At 36.3% G+C, this 19,892-nt stretch overlaps 2 protein-coding genes across 7 annotated transcripts; one reads left to right on the top strand and one right to left on the bottom strand.

Moving 5' to 3' along the window:
* The first annotated feature begins 4,331 nt into the window (after nt 1–4,331).
* Nucleotides 4,332–8,226, top strand: slc18b1 (solute carrier family 18 member B1). 3 transcript variants are annotated; one of them, XM_026286567.1, is made up of 14 exons: nt 4,332–4,404; nt 4,531–4,664; nt 4,792–4,887; nt 5,009–5,082; nt 5,296–5,352; nt 5,672–5,847; nt 6,022–6,158; nt 6,376–6,477; nt 6,745–6,836; nt 6,937–7,032; nt 7,268–7,342; nt 7,422–7,515; nt 7,841–7,887; nt 8,093–8,226. In XM_026286567.1, the coding sequence occupies exons 1-14, from the start codon at nt 4,383–4,385 to the stop codon at nt 8,187–8,189; spliced, it is 1,299 nt and encodes a 432-aa protein (XP_026142352.1). In that variant the 5' UTR covers nt 4,332–4,382; the 3' UTR covers nt 8,190–8,226. The 3 variants fall into 3 exon arrangements, with proteins under 3 accessions (XP_026142352.1, XP_026142351.1, XP_026142353.1); XM_026286566.1 differs by having other exon boundaries at nt 5,296–5,443; nt 5,691–5,847; XM_026286568.1 differs by lacking the exon at nt 7,841–7,887 and having other exon boundaries at nt 5,296–5,443; nt 5,691–5,847.
* On the bottom strand, nt 8,049–19,105 carry ahi1 (Abelson helper integration site 1). 4 transcript variants are annotated; one of them, XM_026286561.1, is made up of 28 exons: nt 19,000–19,105; nt 18,495–18,551; nt 18,264–18,388; nt 17,617–18,155; nt 17,249–17,364; nt 16,822–16,996; nt 16,520–16,712; nt 16,342–16,437; nt 16,016–16,201; nt 15,777–15,929; nt 15,562–15,694; nt 14,571–14,694; nt 14,225–14,454; nt 13,999–14,105; nt 13,789–13,907; nt 13,191–13,321; nt 12,966–13,106; nt 12,671–12,861; nt 12,365–12,407; nt 12,211–12,242; nt 11,763–11,877; nt 11,517–11,575; nt 10,077–10,139; nt 9,836–9,998; nt 9,668–9,759; nt 9,507–9,586; nt 9,286–9,434; nt 8,049–8,301 (listed from the first exon to the last, which is right to left on the bottom strand). In XM_026286561.1, the coding sequence occupies exons 2-28, from the start codon at nt 18,502–18,504 to the stop codon at nt 8,231–8,233; spliced, it is 3,636 nt and encodes a 1,211-aa protein (XP_026142346.1). In that variant the 5' UTR covers nt 18,505–18,551; nt 19,000–19,105; the 3' UTR covers nt 8,049–8,230. The 4 variants fall into 4 exon arrangements, with proteins under 4 accessions (XP_026142346.1, XP_026142347.1, XP_026142345.1 ...); XM_026286562.1 differs by having other exon boundaries at nt 18,957–19,095; XM_026286560.1 differs by having other exon boundaries at nt 18,495–18,505; nt 19,000–19,095.
* Between the last annotated feature and the right edge of the window lie 787 nt (nt 19,106–19,892).

The following is a 19,892-nucleotide window of genomic DNA, read 5'->3' as shown; positions in this document are numbered from 1 at the left end:
TATTTGGTTTCAAATATTTCATTTATCAATGTTTAATATTCTGCATCAATATTTAATAGTTCTTATGGCAAATCAGCTAATTGATTTGTTTGTTGTTGCTTATTTTCTGATGGTTTCTAGTAAATTCATTTTTAATCACATTTTTGTTGTAAGCCAAACCGTGGTTCAGAGTGGGGCAGTGATATGGTTGACGTTTTAAGCACTTCTTGATTATTCTTGATGTTGTATGCTTTGATGATTTGCAGTTGCAGTTATTTCTAGCCACTTTGAACTGGGATATTCAGGCCTAGATTAAATTATGTGAAATGTGCGGCTTGTATTGTGCTTTATTGCTTAATTATTCTAATGTACATTTACAAAATGTAATTCAAGGGTGTCTTGGAAAAGCATTAGAATGTCTGTGCAGAGTAGGCTTAAATTATGAAATAAAATCAAACTAGTTTGATGAAATCTGTGTTGGTTATTGATGCTGTAAAATAATCTCAATCACATTTTTTAGATTATGTTTGAGAAAATCACAGGTTTGAAAAGCAGTGCAACTGGATCAACACAAGTAGGGATCGCTACAGCACGAAGACCTCCAAGTGGGAGGAGCTTTTGCCGCAAGTGGGCTGGACTTCACGGAGACCTCCATGTGGGAGGAACTTTTGCCGCTAGTGGGCGGGATTCTAAAAATGGGCGGGGTTTACGCGGAAATTTCAAATTGCGTCATTGCCGGGGTGCGCGCGAATGAGGATGGCATAAAGTAGCGATACTAAAGAAAAACAGATTGTTTTCATTGTAGTTTAAATTTTATTAACAAGAGGTTGTTAATTTGTTAATTTTGTGACAACTGCAAACATTCAAGTATATTAAATGATATTCATTTCATAATTACATCAGTTTCAAGAAAATGAATGAGTAATTTAAAGCAATAAAATGTTTACTGTATGTTAATGTTTTTCTTTAATGCAAGTTTGAAATCTCAGGGAGAATTATATTGTTTAGATTGTTACAACCCCCTTGGCTCTAGGTGAAACAACATTACAAAAGGCCACACATGGAAGTAAATTCGACGAACATTTAATTTAAAAAAGAAAAAAAATCTAAATAGTGATAAGAGAATTAATTAAAAAAAAAAACATTCCAAGACTTAAGAGGAAAATAATAATGGTACTAAAGTCCAATTTAAGACACTCTTTTCTCCACCTCCTTTTTATTACCAACTCAATCACAGGTAACACTCCACACCATTCAAAATTCAAGTTTTATTTGTTATATGACATGCAAAAAGCAGTGAAATGTACAGTGGGGCTCGAAAGTTTGGGCACCCCTTGCAGAATCTGTGAAAATATGAGTGATTTTCAAAAAATAAGAGAGATCATACTAAATGCATGTTATTTTATTTAGTATTGTCCTGAGTAAGATATTTTACATAAAAGATATTAACATTTAGTCCAAAAGAAAAAAAAATGCTGAAATTATTAAAATAACCCCACTCAAAAGTTTGGGAACCCTTGGTTCTTAGTACTGTGTTCTGTCACCTGATGATCCTCGACTGTCTTTCTGTTTTGTGATGGTTGTGCATGAGTCCCTTGTTTGTTCTGAACAGTTAAACTGAGCAGCGTTCTTCAGAAAAATCTTTAAGGTCCTGCAGATTCTTCAGTTTTCCAGCATCTTTGCATATTTGAACCCTTTCCAGCAGGGACTTTATGATTCTGAGATACATCTTTTCACACGGAGGACATTTGAGGGACTCAAACACAACTATTTAAAAAGATTCAAACATTCACTGATGCTCCAGAAGGAAACAAGATGCATTAAGAGCTGGGGGGTGAAAACTTTTGGAATTTGAAGATCAAGGTAAATTGTACTTAATTTGTGTACCGGGAAACATACAAGTATCTTCTGTTGCTTACGAAGGGCAGAACTAAATGGAAAAAAATTATATTTCAACAAAATAAGACAAATTTGGCCATCTTCATCATGTTCAAAAGTTCTTAATGCATCTTGTTTCCTTCTGGAGCATCAGTGAATGTTTGAATCTTTTTAAATGGTTGTGTTTGAGTCCCTCAATTGTCCTTAGTGTGAAAAGATGCATCTCAAAATCATAAAGTCACTGCTGGAAAGGGGTCGAATATGCAAAGATGCTGGAAAACTGAAGAATCTGCAGGACCTTAAAGATTTTTCTGAAGAACACTGCTCAGTTTAACTGTTCAGAACAAACAAGGGACTCATGCACAACCATCACAAAACAGAAAGACAGTCTACACAGCTACACAGATGATGTGCAGAGATGTAAACAATGTGCAGTGAGGAGGAGTTGCATTGTTAGGTTGTGTCAAAAAAGTGCAGTGTGCAGAGTTATTGGGTAGCCCTAAACAACTAGTCTATAAAGTTCAGTGTGTTTAATGTCCATGTTTAGTAGTCTGATAGCATGAGGGAAGAAACTCCTCCTGAGCCTCTCTGTATTTGCCATCAGACTGCAGAAGCGTCTGCCTGACTGTAGCAGATTTCAAGGGTGTGTGGGGTCTTTAAGGATCTTAACAGCCCTAGATTTACATCTCCTGGTGTGGATTTCTTGCAGAGAGGGGAGAGATGTCCTGGAGATGCGCTCAGCTACTCTTTGCAGGGCATTTGCATAGCTGCTCACTCTCTCCACTGGGGTCCCGTCAATGATGATTGGGGTAGATCCACTGCTGCCTCAAATAGAAATTATTACAATTTACAATATGACTGTTTCTACTGCATTTCTGAACAAATAAATGAAGGCCTGGTGAGCATCAGACTTCAAAACCATTACAAAATCTGTCCAACCCCATACTGTCTGGTAGAATAGATATTTAAGGAACCTGAGGTTTTAACCTGCTTGATTTTTATCAGCATTGGAACACTTTGCCGCTGCTTTCACTCCAAGGCTATGGATTATATTTTTACTGGAATAAAGTGTCATTAGTTACTAAACATTCAGTCCAATGACATCCTAAAATAATTTACTGTTGACAAGTTAACATTAACTAAAGTACAATGATAACATTAATGAAGGTACAGTGAGATGTCCACAGAATGTAATGTCATTCACATTCCAACATTTGTCATTTAGGACAGTCTCTGACCATACCCCTGGAGCAATTTTAGGGACAAGCGCTGTTGCAAATGTCCACCTTTAAAGTATGAACATAATTTATCCACACAAAGACCCACCCACACACACACATTAGTCAAAATTCTTCAGACACAATAAATTACACATCTTGATGCATAGAAACAACAAAAAAAGGGTTGAAAGAACAAAAAAATCAGGAAAGTGATCCTTTGGGTTTGCAGAGAGAGGCGGTAATCAGGTCATTGAAATTTAACTTCTGGACACCCAGACTTGAACTTTCTGTAACACAAAGTTTACACATAATGTTTATTGGTGTTTACTACAATGACACAATTAATTTTACACCTTATAGGCTACTGTTGATATGTAATGCATGGTAGTGGACACTGCAGTTAACTTCATATATCATCCACTGTTATTGAAAAATGAATTTGGTAATTAAACCAAATGTTTCAATTGCATTACATTATTTGAATTAACGTTACACGTAAAAAATAGATAACATTTTAAAAATATAACAGCAGGTTTTGAAACAATGACCAGCTTTGTTAAAGTCAAGCATAATCAGTTAGGAGTTTTAACTAAGACTCACTCTTATGGAACACTGTACTAAATCTATTAATAGTTATTGATCGCTTAAATATCAGTGCAGTTATGATACATAGGCCTACATATTTTACGTAACGTTAGTCACAATATGCTTTATGGTCTTCAGTGTCCATAATCTGCAGCGTAAATCCTAAATATGTATTGCAGAAATATTTAGCACAAAAGGGTAACAGCCAAATAAGGATGTAATTTATCTGTGCTGCTAATGCTGTTTTAACGTGATCTCGGAATAATCGTATATATGAATGTCCTCCCATTTTCAAACTGGAATGCAATGAGCTTGTAATCATGATTTAACTAACTTACGTCAAGACTAAAACATCAACCGCCAAGATACTGCACTTTTTCACAACTTGTAATACGTTGTACAACTCTAAACTTACCCCATTCAAATTCCTCTTTCTTGACGCTGAAAAGCCTTGGGGAAGTTGACGTCGTTTTTTTATTTTATTTTTTATTTTATTTAATTTTATTTTATTTATTTTTTTGATGGGTGGGTGGGGATTCGCAGCGTGCATTAACCCCATGACATTAAATAAACCAATCAAAAGACTCTGGAGGTTTGTTCAGCCCACTTAGAGCTGAAGTCCCACCCATTTGGAGCTGGCTCCGACCTCTGTTTAGTGTTTAGTGTTTATACCCATCTCGACAGGTTAAGCACGCGGTGAAAGATCTTCGAGACTTGACAATGGATATCGATGAAGATATACGTATGTAAACACATTTAAATTAGTTAATGTTAATTGGTGTTTAGCATTTAGCAACGTTTTGAATCTTTGCATTTGACATTGTTTATTTGCTGATCAGTGAACGCATGTTAACTTAATTTAATGTAGGTGATTCTTCAACACCAGAGGCTCCAGCCACTAAAATATCCAGACAGCAGATATTAACACTTATTTCAATGGCCTCCATAAACTTCAGTTCAATGATCTGTTACTCCATTCTTGGACCATTTTTCCCAAATGAGGTACAAAGATGATGTTTTATGTAATATGATCAACAATATGAAATAGAATTTGTTCTTAGAACTGTGCTTAAATTATGCTACAGTAGGATAAGAATGAATTGCTTTCAATCGGATTCATTCTCTCTAGGCAAAGAAGAAAGGTGTCAGCCAAGCTATGATTGGTTTAATATTCGGAATCTATGCATTATGCACTTTGGTGGGCTCATTGATACTTGGTAAATATGTAAGTTAATAACTTTTAATTTCAGAAAATACACAACAGCTTTCAACAGTTTTCCATTATAGACAGCACACTATATATACATATATATACACTATATCAGTGCGCTTGACCTCTGTTTCAGATTGTCCAGATAGGAGCCAAGTTTATGATTGTGGCAGGGTTGTTCATTTCGAGCGGATCCACTGTACTCTTCGGGTCAGTGAATCTGTGATGTTTTATTGTGTTTTAAAAATAGTATTTTGTGTACTTTAGTCTGTGTCAATTAGCTTTCAGATAATTTACATGTTGGATTATACCTAAATGTTTATAAAATCACTTTAATCTTGGAAATTGGATGAAAATGACTGGTGACTCATCATGTAACAATCGTGTACTATTTCATCTTTAATGATATAATTTCTTCTTCAGATTTCTTGACCAAGTGTCTGATGGGACAGTTTTCATCGTGCTCTGTTTTATCACACGGTGCGTAAATGCAATTGGCTTTTCCGCCGCCGTTACATCGTCTTTTGCAGTTTCAGCAAAAGTTTTCCCAGAACACATAGCGACTGTTTTGGTGAGTTGTGGTCAGTGCAGTAATGATGTTTTGGAGTAAAGTGACAAAGGAAGCACTATTGCACGTCATAAAAGATGTGCTGTTTCTCAAGAGAATCATCTGTAGATTCAGTTATTCAGTCTGTCTGGTTGTTTGGGTTCTCACTGTCAAGGCGTATACACAGAACCGTTCTTATGTTTTTATTCATATTCACACAAGGGTGCTAAAATGATAAATGTGTCTCTACAGTGATATCTCATTCTCTCAGGGCTTCATGGAGATTTTTACAGGTCTTGGGCTGATATTGGGGCCTCCGTTGGGCGGCTGGCTCTATCAGTCATTTGGATATGAAATCCCATTCGTTTTCACAGGATGTCTTCTGTTTGCGACAGTGCCTCTTAATTTGTGGATTTTACCAAGCTTTGGTTAGTGCAGAATTCATACTGGCTAAATATTACATGTCTTTATTAATTTAATTTAAGCCTATTTCATTTGGCACACTCCTAGTTAAGTTATGTCACAAGGATTTGATTTCCCTTTTGTTATTGTTTGCCCTCCAGCCATGGAGATAGATGTCTGTTTATTTCATTCAAATATAGATGCTGTTCCTTCCCAGAATTCCTTCCTCAGATTGTGTACCAGAATAAAGATCCTTCTCATCTGCTTCGTGGTGTTCACGTTGAGTTCAGGAATTGGTTTCCTGGATGCAACACTGTCCATATTTGCCATAGAAAAGGTTATGAAGATTTAGAAACTACATGAAAACATATATACATATAACATATATATAAAATATTTTGTGCTTAAACGTATAGACTACATGTAAACTCACCATAGTGAGTGTTCTAATGTTCTAAACTCTTCATTCCAAAATACTGTTGTAAATGTTAATGTAAAGGTTCTCATTCTATATTATAATGTAAAACACCTCTCTATATATTTTTTGTGAACAGCTTAATCTCAGTGCTGGTTCGGTGGGGCTGCTCATGATTGGACTTTCACTGCCGTATGGGGCGGCATCACCCATCTTTGGTGTGATCAGTGATAAATATCCTGTAAGTCAATATTTAAAGTTTTTTACAGTGACAATTGAAAATTCCGATTAAAAAAAAAGAAAAAGTTTGACATTTTTAAAATTCCTAGTGACATTTGAGGCTTTAATGTTACCTATTTATGTATTTAATTATATTTATTAATTAATTGTGTGTGTGTGTGCATACATATATAACTATTTTTAGCTTTTGGAAATGTTTTGTTTTGGAACAAATTTGATTTATTAAGAGATAATTTCAACTGTGGCTGTAAGAGGATTCTTGGTGCAGTCAATTAGGAAATGGATGATGGTTGTTGGAGGAATGGCCACAGCGGTGAGCTTCTGTTTCCTCGGCCCACTTCCTGTTTTCCATATTAGAAGGTGAAACATTCATTTTGGGCTTTTTGAATGCAAACTCCTCAGCTTTTGCTGTTTATGCTACATCAAATCACAAATGGGTGAAATGTTTTTGTGTGTTCAGTCAGCTCTGGCTAACCGTCCTCATGCTGATCGTGGTGGGCTTCTCTCTCTGTTTGACCTGTATCCCCACCTTTGCTGAGATGATCACTTGTGCACAGTGAGGCAAATACATCATCATACAAATCCACTTCTAGTTCTCCCACTCAGCACTGAGTCACATTTTATGTTAGGCCATTTAAGAGCTTAGCGTGTCTGTAATTCACTCAGTTATGTCACACTAAATTCCTGAAGTGGTTTGAATAAATGCAGTTAACCCTGAAACTGAGCAAAACAACAATACAAACCTCTAAAAAATTTAAACATGTTTGACGCAAATGTTCCTCGTATTGCAGTGAAAACGGCTTTGAGGAGGGCTTGAGTACTCTGGGGCTGGTGTCAGGCTTGTTCTCTGCAGTCTGGTCTGCTGGGTGTGTAAGAAAATAAAGTTTAAGAATATACTTTAGAATTTCTCTTCATGAAACCTGAATCATCTTTTTCATGTTGAAGGATGTTCTTTGGGCCGACTATTGGAGGATACATCACACAAGCACTCAACTTTGAATGGAGTGCAGGAGTTCAAGGCGCACTCGCCTTTTTTGCTGTAAGAAAAATTAATTTCCAAATAAAAGCACAATAGTTCATTTTTATGATACATATGCATACATATGTAACAGTGTTCCTGTAGCTCAAGTGGTAGAGCATTGTGCTATAAAGCGCAAGGTTGGTGGTTTGATTCCCAAAGGAACACATGATAGGTAAAAATTGATTGTCTGAATGCACTGTAAGTCGCTTTGGATAAAATCATCTGCTAAATGCATACATTTTATTTTAATTTATATGCATTTCCGTAACCAAAACTTTAGTTTGGTATGAACTGTGATGATATATATTAATTTATTGACTTTGTTTACCCAAACATTCTTTAGGCTTTACTACAAGTAATATATTTCACAATAGAGGACATACAAAAGAAGTAAGCAGTTTCTTGTTATATTTCCATCTCTTTATTCAGCAATATGGTAAATATTCATTCAAATTAAATTCTATAAATATTTGAAATAAATTTTTTCTGTGAAGTATTTCTTAAGTTGGTAAATGGGGTATAGTCAGTAAATAGTCATAGGAAACCATTGATCATACATCATATTTTTTTAATTTTGTTTTTATATGTGTTTCAGGTCACAAAAGGCCAACAGGACTGACGTATCTTCATCTCAGGGAGAAAAATCTCCTCTTCTCCCCAAGACAGATCATCTCACAGTTGACGTCCGCTGAAATAAGCCCCTGCGAGCTTTTAGATGGAAGAACAAACCTAATCATATTGCTGCTAAATACAGGTGATGTGGGATATGATTGACAGATGACAAATGAAGAAGGCAGAGAAGGTCTGTTTAACAACAAAGATGTCATAAATGTATTATTTCAAGTTTAATTGAACCTGTTCACAGTTCAGTGAACATTTACAATGTAAATGCAAAAGTCCTGTAAAAGAAGATTGAATTAAGAGAGAAGTAATGCACAATAGTAAAAAGATGACATTTACACTAAACATTGTGTGTATATAATAATTAATTACCTCATATACAGAGTGTCTTACAGTACAGTACACTGGATTATTTCTGAAGTCATGTTGAGGTTTCAGAAATCTTTTGGACTGGCGCAAGAATGTGGGATTTATATTTTAATATTACTTAACTCAGATTACCCATCAAGCCCTAGTTTGTGACTGTTCCCATTGTAACGGCTTTTACAGATTTACAAAATCCCTGCCATACTCCTGTTGGAAACAACTTCTACAAATGTCCCATTTCACAAAATACATTTTACAATGTGCATTACAGTATTTTCATAGCAATGAGATCCTTCGGTTCTTTGGAGCTGTTGCATAAATATTGACCCTTTCAACACTGCAGAAATTGTTTACTTTTTTACATGACGATATGTGCAACTACTTGTTTAAAATGCATTAATTGTGATATGAAATGTGTTTCTGTGTATATATATATATATATAACTGCATATTTAATTATGGTGATAAATACCATAATTTATTCCCTTCTGTAAAATATATCCCTATTCGATATTTTATTATGATTACTCCTGGAGTTGTTGCAGTTATATTCAAAACTTAAATTAACAAAATGTTTAAAAATAACACAAAGTACACAAAATACTATACAGAAACAGTAAAAATATCTTGTAAAACTACATAATACAATTATCAGTATCAAAATTACAAAATCTATATATTTTTTAAAATAAGCCCAACTACAAAAAATACATCCAGATAAAACACTTTTGGAAACGCGCTGTTTCTACGTCCTTAGTTCCTTCATAACGGAGGTAAGTCTCAGCATTCAGATTCCTTCACCTTCGAACGCACCGTTGGCTTGTCCGAGTCTGGGGAGGGGTCTCCTCCTTCTGGAAGATGCTGAAGACATCTCAAGATCTGAGGATGGGAGCCGTGGCAGATCAGAGGGAACTTCACTCCGCTTCACCCTTTTCTTTTTCTTTTTTGTCCTGTTAAGAAAATAATATCAATGTGTGCTCAAGAATATAAGTACTCAGATGACGGATGTGCTTCGTTCATACATGGTGGAGGACGCCTCAGGGTCAGTGTCTAGCTCTGAGATGATCTTCAGCTCTCCAGAGGCACTGATGGCTGCAGACATCTGCAGGTATAGAGATCATTAGGGTCAAACTATGAAGTTTCACTAAATTTATGCGAGGAATAAATGAAAACGTGTCATAACCTGGACTGGTGTTGCACGCTCAACTCCTTCAGGTTCATCTAACGGTGACGGCTGTGCTTCTAAAGCTCTTGAGAGCTCGTCATCAAAACTCCCTGTGGCAGATACACATGGATTTAGGCAATATAATATCATACATGTGCTTCTGGTTATCAAACCTTATTCACAAACCTTCATCAGCCACATAGGATGCTGGGAAGTATCCTTCCTGTCCACTGACCAGTCGCCCAAACCACCAGCTGTCATTGTCTTTATACAGCACATGGATCACGTCACCGCGGCGTATCGACAGCTCATCTGATCGATTGGCTCTGTACTCGTATAAAGACACGACCTAGAGAACATTTAATACAAGAGGTCATTAACTGACTCCAAGTGATTCCAAATTTTCTTTTTAAACATTAAAGTTTACCGTTTGATGGATTTGCCCAAAGTCTGTCTCTGCTTGTTGAGAGAATTCATAATCCAGTAAACTCTGCCGACATGAACACAATCTTCAAATATTAGACTGGGATTGTATCTTTTAAACAAACCAAAACTACAAAATCTAATCAAAAATATAACTGAAAACATTTATTTGATGAAAACTACAGTACAATATAGAAACCCTTCTATTTTCATGTGTTAACATTTAATTTATTCCTGTCATGCAAAGCTTAATTTTCAGCATCATTATGCCAGTCTTCAAAGTTCAAAATAAAAAATTTTTTAAAGGGGGGGTGAAATGCTGTTTCATGCATACTGAGTTTTTTACACTGTTAAAGAGTTGGATTCCCATGCTAAACATGGACAAAGTTTCAAAAATTAAGTTGTATTTTCCGGTTTGTCACAAGTTTCGGAAAGCTTTTTTCGAGTATGGCTCTGTGTGACGTTAGATGGAGCGGAATTTCCTTATATGGGTCCTGAGGGCACGTTTGCCGGAAGAGCGCGCGCTCCCGTATAGCAGAACACTGAGAGCATAACAGACTTCACTGATCAGAGCGAGAGCGTCGCGAAATGTCACAAAAGGAGTGTGTTTTTGGTTGCCAGGGCAAGACAACCCCGCACAGATTACCAAAAGAGAAACAGCATTAAGGGACCAGTGGATGGAGTTTATTTTTACAGAGCATCAACGGAGTTGTGCAAGTGTTTTTGTTTGTTCCCTGCATTTCTAAAATGCTTGTTTTACAAACAAGGCCCAGTTTGACGATGGATTTGCACATCGTTTATTTCTTAAGGATAATGCAGTCCCAACGAAAAAGGGTCACGATCGTGTGTTGGAACCGCAGGCGGTGAGTAAAACTGCTTCAAATATCTCTGCCTCCTTGTTAGTGCGTCCGCCTCCCATCGGAGACCCGGGTTCGAGCCCCGCTCGGAGCGAATCGTTGCTGCTGCTGCTTTCGTTCAGTTTCAGCCTCGGGATCTGATTCTGGATCATAAATAAACGGCTGAATCTGACTGTTAGCCATGGTTTGTTTTGGATGTTTTTTTCCTCACGGTAATGTCACAGCTTCCAAACGCTCTCAACGTAAAAGCCTACTGGCGCTCGTGATGCTTTAGCTCCGCCCACACGTCACGCCTCCAGCCGGTCGTGTTTTTCCGGGAAAAATCCGTACAGATTATCTTTCTCTTATGAATATAATAAAACTAAAGACTTTTTGGAGTTATGAAGGATGCAGTACTACTCTATAGGTACTCAAGATTAACAGGATATTGAGTGAAAACGAGCATTTCACCCCCCCTTTAAATGAAGTTTTTAAAAAATGTTTACTGTAACTTTTGATCAATTTAATTTGTGCTTCCTGAATAAAAGTATTAATTTCTTAAAAACATGAATGTTAGTTTAATACAAAAACAGATCACATTGTCTTACTTTCTGCTGTTTGAGGGATGGAGCTCTTCTAATGGGCTGCCCAGCAGGACTGTAACCACCTGAGAGGAGAGGATGATTTAAAGACCATGAACATGTGATTTTAAGTGCCTTGGAAACTATCTAACTTTTCAATATACATACTAACATTTTTCAATCTTCTCTACCCTGTAGTGTGAGATGTGCTCTTCAAAACAATGCATAAACAAGTTATCTTACATAATATAAAGGATAATCTAGAGAACATACTGCTGTGTGAGGTGAGTGTCGTCTGTGGAATGAGCTGAGCGCTGAGTGATGAGGACATCCGTAGTTTGGAGTGAGGAGACAACAGAGATGGAGGAGGAAGATACGAGGCCAGGCCCTGAAAGAAGCCACAATAACAAGAGCTCGATGTAGGACTGAGCTTCAGTATGAATGCTATATGATAGGGTTTCTATTTTGGATATACAAAAATATGAGTGCTGCTCTTGTAGTGAATTATAATCTCATTGCATATGATTTCAATCATTGTATAATCAGTTCAAGGAGTAAACTGAACCTGTCAACTACAACAAATCAGGTTTAGACAGAATAATTTTACTTCGACCAAAACTGGTACTGTTTGTGTCTATAAACATAATTTTAATCAACTCTAAAATCTATTTTACAAGTGTGAGTGACTCTATAGCCAAGTGCAAAAGACACAAATATTCACCTCTTGACTCCTTCCCAGATAAGACATGACACCTTTAAAAAAAGAAAGTATATATTTATTTGTGTTTATTTACAACAGAATTCATTGCACATGCATTAGAAATACATCTTATTTTCTCAATTTCAAATAGAAAATGATCTTGTACATCACTTGCCTTGTTCATACATATCCACACCAGGGGAACTGCGATGGGGCTCCTGAAAGAAAAGAAGTATAGCTGACAGATTACTGACTGAATTATAATGCTGATAATAATCAGTTACAATTTAATACATTTACAACAGCTTATCTATTTTTGGCCCTTAAAACTTCAAACTGAAAATCAAACAAAAAACCTTCTAGCTTTTAAAACATAGAATCAAACTTTCTGGTCAGGCTTTGTCAAGCCAACATCAAAGTTTGTCTTGATTATTATTATTATTTTTTAAATCTAGTTTAATATAACCATCAACATGTTTACCAGTACAGAGTCTAGCTTCTGTTTGACCCGCTGCATCTTTAGAGACACACGAGCTGTGCTGGCGAATCGGTCCATGCCGGTGGCTGAAGTGTTCTGGAAGGTCGTGACCTCTGATGAATTCCTGCCCGACTTACTGTCCAGGTACTCTGACCGGCTCAAGCCTCTCAAACTCTCCACCTCCATCTGAACGACTGCGTACAAGCACAAAACATTCATCTTTAAAAGAAAATGATCATTTGACTTGTCTCTAAATACTAATGAATCAGTGGTATCCTCAGTCGTTTAGAGGACTCACCCTTCTGGTCATACAGATAGAGATGGATGGGCTGGTTTTGGCCGAAGGAACAGAAGGCCACCATGTTCTCATGAGGATGGAAAGCTACAGATCGAAGCGCAGATGTATAGCACAGCTCAGAGTACACAGCGACCTGGTCACCTACACAACAGATATCCCAGTTCAGTCTCCACTTGGATTTTTCTTTGTATTCATACTTAAAGAGTCTCTAAAGAATCTCCAAACCTGTCTCAGAGTTCCACACATACGCCAGTCCATCTTCACTGCCTGAAAAAATGAAGCTTCCGCAAGGAGTGAATGTGCTGTTGATTCGCTCCCTGTAGTTTGTGGCACCTATGTATTTCTTCACTGCAAAACTGTAAAACAAGTATTTGTTTTTCATTTGATATTTGCATTTATTTAGGTTGAGTACTTGCCTATAATTACTGGTACTGTCAACGAATGCACTGATTCATGTGCTTTTTAAAAAGTCAACAGGGAAGTAAAATTGGCTTAGATTACTCTTAATACACATACATAGACTTGCTGCACATGATTGATCTTAAAGGGACACTCCACCCCAAAATGAAAATTTTCTGATTAATCACTTTACCCCAATGTCATTCCAAACCCGTAAAAGCTTTGTTCGTAATTTACTTGGCAGTCTATGGGACAGTCACAAGCCTCCCAGTTTTCATCCACAATATCTTAAATTGTGTTCCAAAGATGAACGACGCTTTTACGGGTTTGGAATGATATGAATAAATTTTTCTCCAAATTTTAATAATTTTACATTATGGTATTAAACGAATATTCAAATATTAATAAAAAGGTAGATGCTTACATTCTCAAATCCATGACCCTTAAAACACTGTCTTTGGCATGAATTAAAAGTCGTCTTCCATTTGGATGCACCTCTAGTGAATTGATGGATATTCCATTCAGATCTGCCTCTTTAATTTCCTGAAGATAAATATTACATTTGAAAATGATTAAATTAGTTTTATTAGTTATTTATTTAGCTCTTCAATGTAATATTTGAGAATGCATTTACCCTCTCAATACTCCATTGGTTGGTCAGTCCACGGTGAGACCCAGGCATCACCTTGGTTCCCCACACAATAACAAGGCCAGAATTGTCCGCAGAAAACATTTTGCTTCCTATGTGAAGACCAACATATTACTACATTCAATTACATTTACTTTGCAGACACTTTTCAGCAAAGTGACTCTAATTTCGCTAATGTCTGAGACAGTTAATATGTTTATTTCCTCAGTACCTTCTGGATCAAAACACAGTGTGTTGATGAAAGTCTTGTGTCCGTCAAACTCTTGCAGAAGTTGACCATTCACGTCTTGTACATGTACACTCCAGACACGCAGCACCCCGTCGTAACCCCCCGTCACAACCAGACTCTGGGTTTGCGGGTGGAACTGGGCGCAGTACACGAATGAAGGGTGAGGAAGAGTCTTATGAGCAAAACTTTGCAGTCGTTCAACGTTCCACACTCTGAGGAAGGAAATAAAAAAATGATGGCTCACACTTTCATTCATAATTGTAGTGTGATTATAGGATGCATAATATTATGGGGTAAGCTCTGCATATGCAAAAAGGTAATTTTTTACCTTACTGTTCCATCAGAGGATGCAGTTAATAGTCCGTTATCATCTCTGGACCAGCAGAGATCATATACTACACTCAGATGGCCATTAAAAGATGCCAGAACTTTCCCAGACGGAATCTCATATACTAAAAATAAAGAGATTTCATAAAATTACATACAGGAATACAGTAAGTTGATGCATAGCATTTATAATTTTTTTAATGTTAGGTTAAAATGTATATTATTTTATTATACCATTGGAATGCATATATTTCGTATGGGACACCATACTTGGACACACATCACATTCTTTTCTTTTAGGCTTTTCATCAGGTTTTTCTCCACATTTAACACAGTTGCCTTAACAACTTTATTTTAAATGGTTATGAGTGGTAATATACAATTTGGTTTGATAAATACAAATATTCCATTTATTCTCTTAATTAATATAAAGTGAATAGTGCAAAATTCTGTTTAAAATAGTTTTAGATTAAGTATTGCATGTTACAATTTTAACTTCCCAAATATATTTTGTCAACTAACAAGTTTTATGTTTTTGTGACAAAAATATGTAATAAAAAATGTAATTGTGTATATATATATATTTATTAGAGCGGTCAAATGATTAATTGTGATTAATCGCATCCAAAATAAAGTTTTTGTGTACTGTGTATATTTATTATGTATATATAAATACAAACACATGCATGTGTATATTTCAGAAAAATCTGTTGTTTACATATAAAATAATTTATTTATAATTACCATTATATGAATATAAATATGGACATGTAAATACATGTAAATATTTTCACAATATATACTGTCTGTATATATATATATATATATATATATATATATATATATATACACACATAATAAATATACACAGAACACACACATATTATGCAATCCAATTTTTTTTTTGTATGCAATTAATCATTTGACAACGCTTATGTATATGTATATACAGTACACACAAAAATACAACACGTATACCTAAAATGACTCACTTATGATTGGAAACGCATCTCTGTCTGCACATGCAGCTGCTAGTGCGCGTCCATCATGAGAGAAACGCAGAGTAAAACAGCCCATCTGACCTCCACGGAAGGAGTGCATTGGCTTATTCGGAATGCGGCACACCTGTTCAAACAAACAATAAGAATCATATTAGGTCTAACAAAAAGGATTACTGACTCCTTTACCTACTTTTACACTATAATACCTGTCCGGGTATGCGGCTCCACTTAATGGTTTCTGATTTGCTCTCCTGTATCTGTGTGCTGGTTTTAATGGTCATCTCAGTATTGAGATCACTGTAGGAGGTGCTGCCGCGCTCCTGCTGGAGAGCCATCATGGAGCGGATACCGGGGTCCACCTGTTCAACAAACAGTCCAAATCAACATCAGCAGACACCAGTTTTTAGTCTTTTCACTGGTTTTTAAATTCAAAAAGTGACGCTACATGTTCTGGTGGTTTGAGGCCTTTCACTGTGACATAGAGGGTGGAGGCGTATTTGTTTCTTGGGAACTTTGACCACCACTGAAACACTTCAACCGTTTGTGGCAGTTTCTTTGCTCGTGGAGGAGGGCAGTAAAGTTGTAGACGCAGTTTGGTGTCAACGTTCAAGACACCGTTGGTTCCTACAAGCTAGAAGAAACAGCAAATAGGAATCTACCCCAGAACTTCTGAAGGATACAGTTACATGAAATCTATGAAACTGACATATAAAATGACCAAGCTTCTATATAAAAAAAAGGTCAAATCAAAAGTAAAATCAAAGCTGGTACCTTCAAAAAAGCCCAAGCAATTTTCCGGAAACCCCTTTCATGTCGGTCAACAGAGACATTTGTTCGTGCTTCCTCCATACTAATGAAATCCAGAATCTGTAACACAAAGTTTTTTAGTGATTCCATTCTTTCCTCTGAGAATACAAATATAGTTTTAAACTTATCCAAGTGCACAAACCTCAAAAAACAGTATCACTCGTGGACTCTCCTCATCATCTTGAAGGAAATATCCAAAGCGCTCATTGAAGATGATCTGTTCCTCCCATTCTGGAACTGTATTTTTGTGTTTCTTGAAGTCAAAGGGTTGAGTTATGATGGGCAGGATGTGCTCGATGTTTTCTTGCTCATAGAAGGATGAAACATGACGATGGCTGAGAACCAAATAAAATAAATAAGATTGCATTTGGTATGAAGATTATAAACCAATGGTTCTAGCAGGTTTTGGTTTTGGTGGTAAAACAATACAAGTGAAATCCAAACCTGTCCTCTTTCTTGACATACTGTCCAGTGACCTCATCAACCACGTGAACTTTGACCATGGGGTGAGACACCATCAGGTCCGTCTTCAGCTTGTCTGTCCTGTGGATATAAACTCCCAGCACCAGAATGTCGTCAAAGGATCGTTTCTCCTCCGCCTGTTCCTCCTCAACAATCACTACAACCAATCAACATTAATATCACATCTGTAAATAATAGTGTTAATGAAATGCACACTATATATACAGTATAAACATATGGAGAGAATATGGTGGTGGCAACCAAAATAATACATAAAAACAGCGCAGTGCAGCTATATTAGACATGTTATATTAGAAATTGAGGAAATATTACATATCTGATATTTATATTGAGTCTAGAAATGAAAGAAAAATGTTTATGTGTTATGGCAAATTATAGCTTATCATACCTTCTTTTTGTTTCTTTTTCTTCTTCACTTTGGGTTTGACTGTGTCTTCCTTGAACTCCTCCACAACATCATCCTGGACATTTTCTGTCTGGTTATCCGCTGATGCTTCAGTTTGACTGCAAACAAAAAAGCCAAAATAAAATTAAGAGGAAAATCCATTATGCTTATTACCTTAAATTTTTTTAGAAAAAGTCATTTTATTGTACTCATAAATATGCTTAACTGTTGGCTAAAGCAACTTTTAACCTTCAATTAAAGACAAAGTGTGTCATTTCTACAGCTCTGGCATCACCAAACAGATATGAAATCTTGGTCCTAATATAAATGACGTTAACTGTGATCATTTATGAATATGCATTGATTTTTACCTTCTATCACCATCGTGTTTGTTTGATTTCACCTTCTTCTTTTTCTTCTCCAGCTCATTGTTTAACAGCTGGCTCTCTGCATTCTTCTCTGTGGCTTTCTTCCGTGTCGTCTTCTTTCCAGCCGTCTCTTCCTCCTGTGAGATCTGATGTTGATACGCCTGCAGATAATCATCTTCTGTCTCTGTGTCTTCTTTCTGTCTGCTAACATCATTTCCACTTTTACTCTTTGCTTTCCTAGTCTTCCTAGTATGTTTTCCATCAAACTCTGTCTCAGTCCTCCTGTCGTGGTCTTCTTCATCTTGTACAAGAGCTGGTGGTTGTGGGAGTTTCCTTTTGCTTTTCTTCTTCCCACCGGTCAGCGCTGGTTCCTCCTCACTTACAGCATTGTTTATGTTAGTCTTTTCTGATGCTTCCCTCTCTCTGCGCCTGTTTTTGGTGAATCTAGGGCTGCCCTGAGCTGGATCATATGTGTTATGGAGGATAGCTTCATCATCTTCAGTGTCTTTAGTCAAATCTAGGTTCTTCTTCAAGGTTTGAAGCTGCAAGCAAAAAAGTATGGAGTTCAAATGACAGATGTTATGGGATGAAGGGTGAATTAAGTTATGTTTTTTCTAGGCTAAATTATGATTATTTTTAATATTACTAACCGCAATGATTTCCTGGGACTGGTCATTGATCTGTTTGGCTTTCTTTTTCTCTGAGGGAGGGTTTGTGTATCTCTTCAACACCTCGTCAAAGCGAGCTTTGGTCTTAGCTCTCACATCACTTTGACCTGTCAAACAGAGATTTACAGAGAAACCAGCTCATAAGAACATCCGTGAGCATCAGTCACAGAGAAAAGAGCTGTTATAGATTAAGTATGAGTTATCTTTACTCACCTGCTGGCATTCTGATGAAATATGGACAAATTCATTCTGGAAACAACAATCCTAAAACTGAAAATATCATATAATAGTATCAAAGAAGAACTGCTATGTCTATTACCAATGCTACATTTAGACAGTCTTTACTAGTAACAATAAGTTATTCTTACTAGAACTACTACTGAGGTTAAGCAGATTATGTAATAATTAACACAGAAACACATCTAAAACCCAGCTTTTCTGTGCTATATTAGCTACTATACTACAGGCATAAAGCTAATAAACCTATCCCGATTTCATCTGATTATTAATTCGATTCTGAAAATAACAAAATACCGTAATGCGTATGTTTGGATCAGTGATTGTTGATGCTGTAACGTTAGCTCACACGCTAGCTAAAACTACACAAACAAATCACTGCGAGCGCACAGAATTACATCTCGTTCGAAAATTAAGAGAATCTATTTCGTTTTATACCTATTCTATTGCTAAATGTACGGTTTCTGCAAAATGAACGTACATTATATGCAATAAAATGCAGAGAAGAAGTCGATTCATGTCTGTTGTAGAAGATCCATAATGATTTCAGTGAGCAGCCATTGCTGGCGAGACCGTTTCCAACAGCAACAACAACAACAAGATTAGCCCCGCCTCCCTTGGTTACTGTTGCCACATCAACGCTTAGATTATTATTTTAGACTATAAACGTGCTTGTATTGTTCATCATTCATACGTCGCTAAATAAAGTAATGATAAAATCGTGTGCTAAATGAATACATGAAAGTGTATTTCAAATACAAATTAGTCAGACTTCTGCACTACGTTCATCTCACCACCAGAGGTCTCTGTTACCCCCTTTTTGAAATTGATCCAATATTCACACAATTTAATATTTAATGCAATCACTCTTTGCGAGGTATTTTATTGCAGCTGGTCGTCATGAGACACACAACCACAACAGCACTTTATTTTTTTCTTTTTATTCGAAATATCCTCAGTCATATCATTATATCATGAAATATCTCGATTCTCACCTTTATAGATTGTAGATCTATGACAGTCAAAATAACCTAATAATGTAATCTATTAACTATGCATAAAAACCTACCTGTTTACTTCATTAACAGATATGGGTGTCATGCCATAACATATATATTTAGTTTATTATAAACATCGTTTTTAATGTGAATTTATGTTACTTGTTACTTTTTTATGTTAAATGTTTTTTTTTTTTTTTTTTTTTTTTTTCAGACTTGAGAAGAACACAGCTTGTAAGGAATGTTAGCATAGCTTATGATCGGAGGCGAACCAAGATGAAGTAGCCTCAGGCAAAATCAGATGGGTGTAAGTGAGGTTTTAAATTTTAGAACTTTATAACTAATTTGAGAATCTCATTAAATAGTTGATGGCAAA

The sequence above is a fragment of the Carassius auratus genome, chromosome 17 (assembly GCF_003368295.1).
Source record: "Carassius auratus strain Wakin chromosome 17, ASM336829v1, whole genome shotgun sequence".
NCBI classification, from domain to species: Eukaryota; Metazoa; Chordata; class Actinopteri; order Cypriniformes; family Cyprinidae; genus Carassius; species Carassius auratus.
The sequence above is the reverse complement of the archived record's forward strand: the minus strand, read 5'-3'. Positions and strand labels throughout refer to the sequence as shown.

Excerpts from the sequence above, each read along its gene's own strand:
- ahi1 (XM_026286560.1), bottom strand. The coding sequence starts at position 19,037 with ATGAATCGACTTCTTCTCTGCATTTTATTGCATATAAT. Across the intron at positions 16,997-17,248 it reads GAAAAAGAAACAAAAAGAAG|TGATTGTTGAGGAGGAACAG; the intron begins GTATGATAAGCT and ends GATTGGTTGTAG. Across the intron at positions 12,862-12,965 it reads CTATCTGTATGACCAGAAGG|TCGTTCAGATGGAGGTGGAG; the intron begins GTGAGTCCTCTA and ends GCTTGTACGCAG.
- slc18b1 (XM_026286566.1), top strand. The coding sequence starts at position 4,383 with ATGGATATCGATGAAGATATAC. Across the intron at positions 4,665-4,791 it reads GACCATTTTTCCCAAATGAG|GCAAAGAAGAAAGGTGTCAG; the intron begins GTACAAAGATGA and ends CATTCTCTCTAG. Across the intron at positions 7,516-7,840 it reads GCGCACTCGCCTTTTTTGCT|GCTTTACTACAAGTAATATA; the intron begins GTAAGAAAAATT and ends AACATTCTTTAG.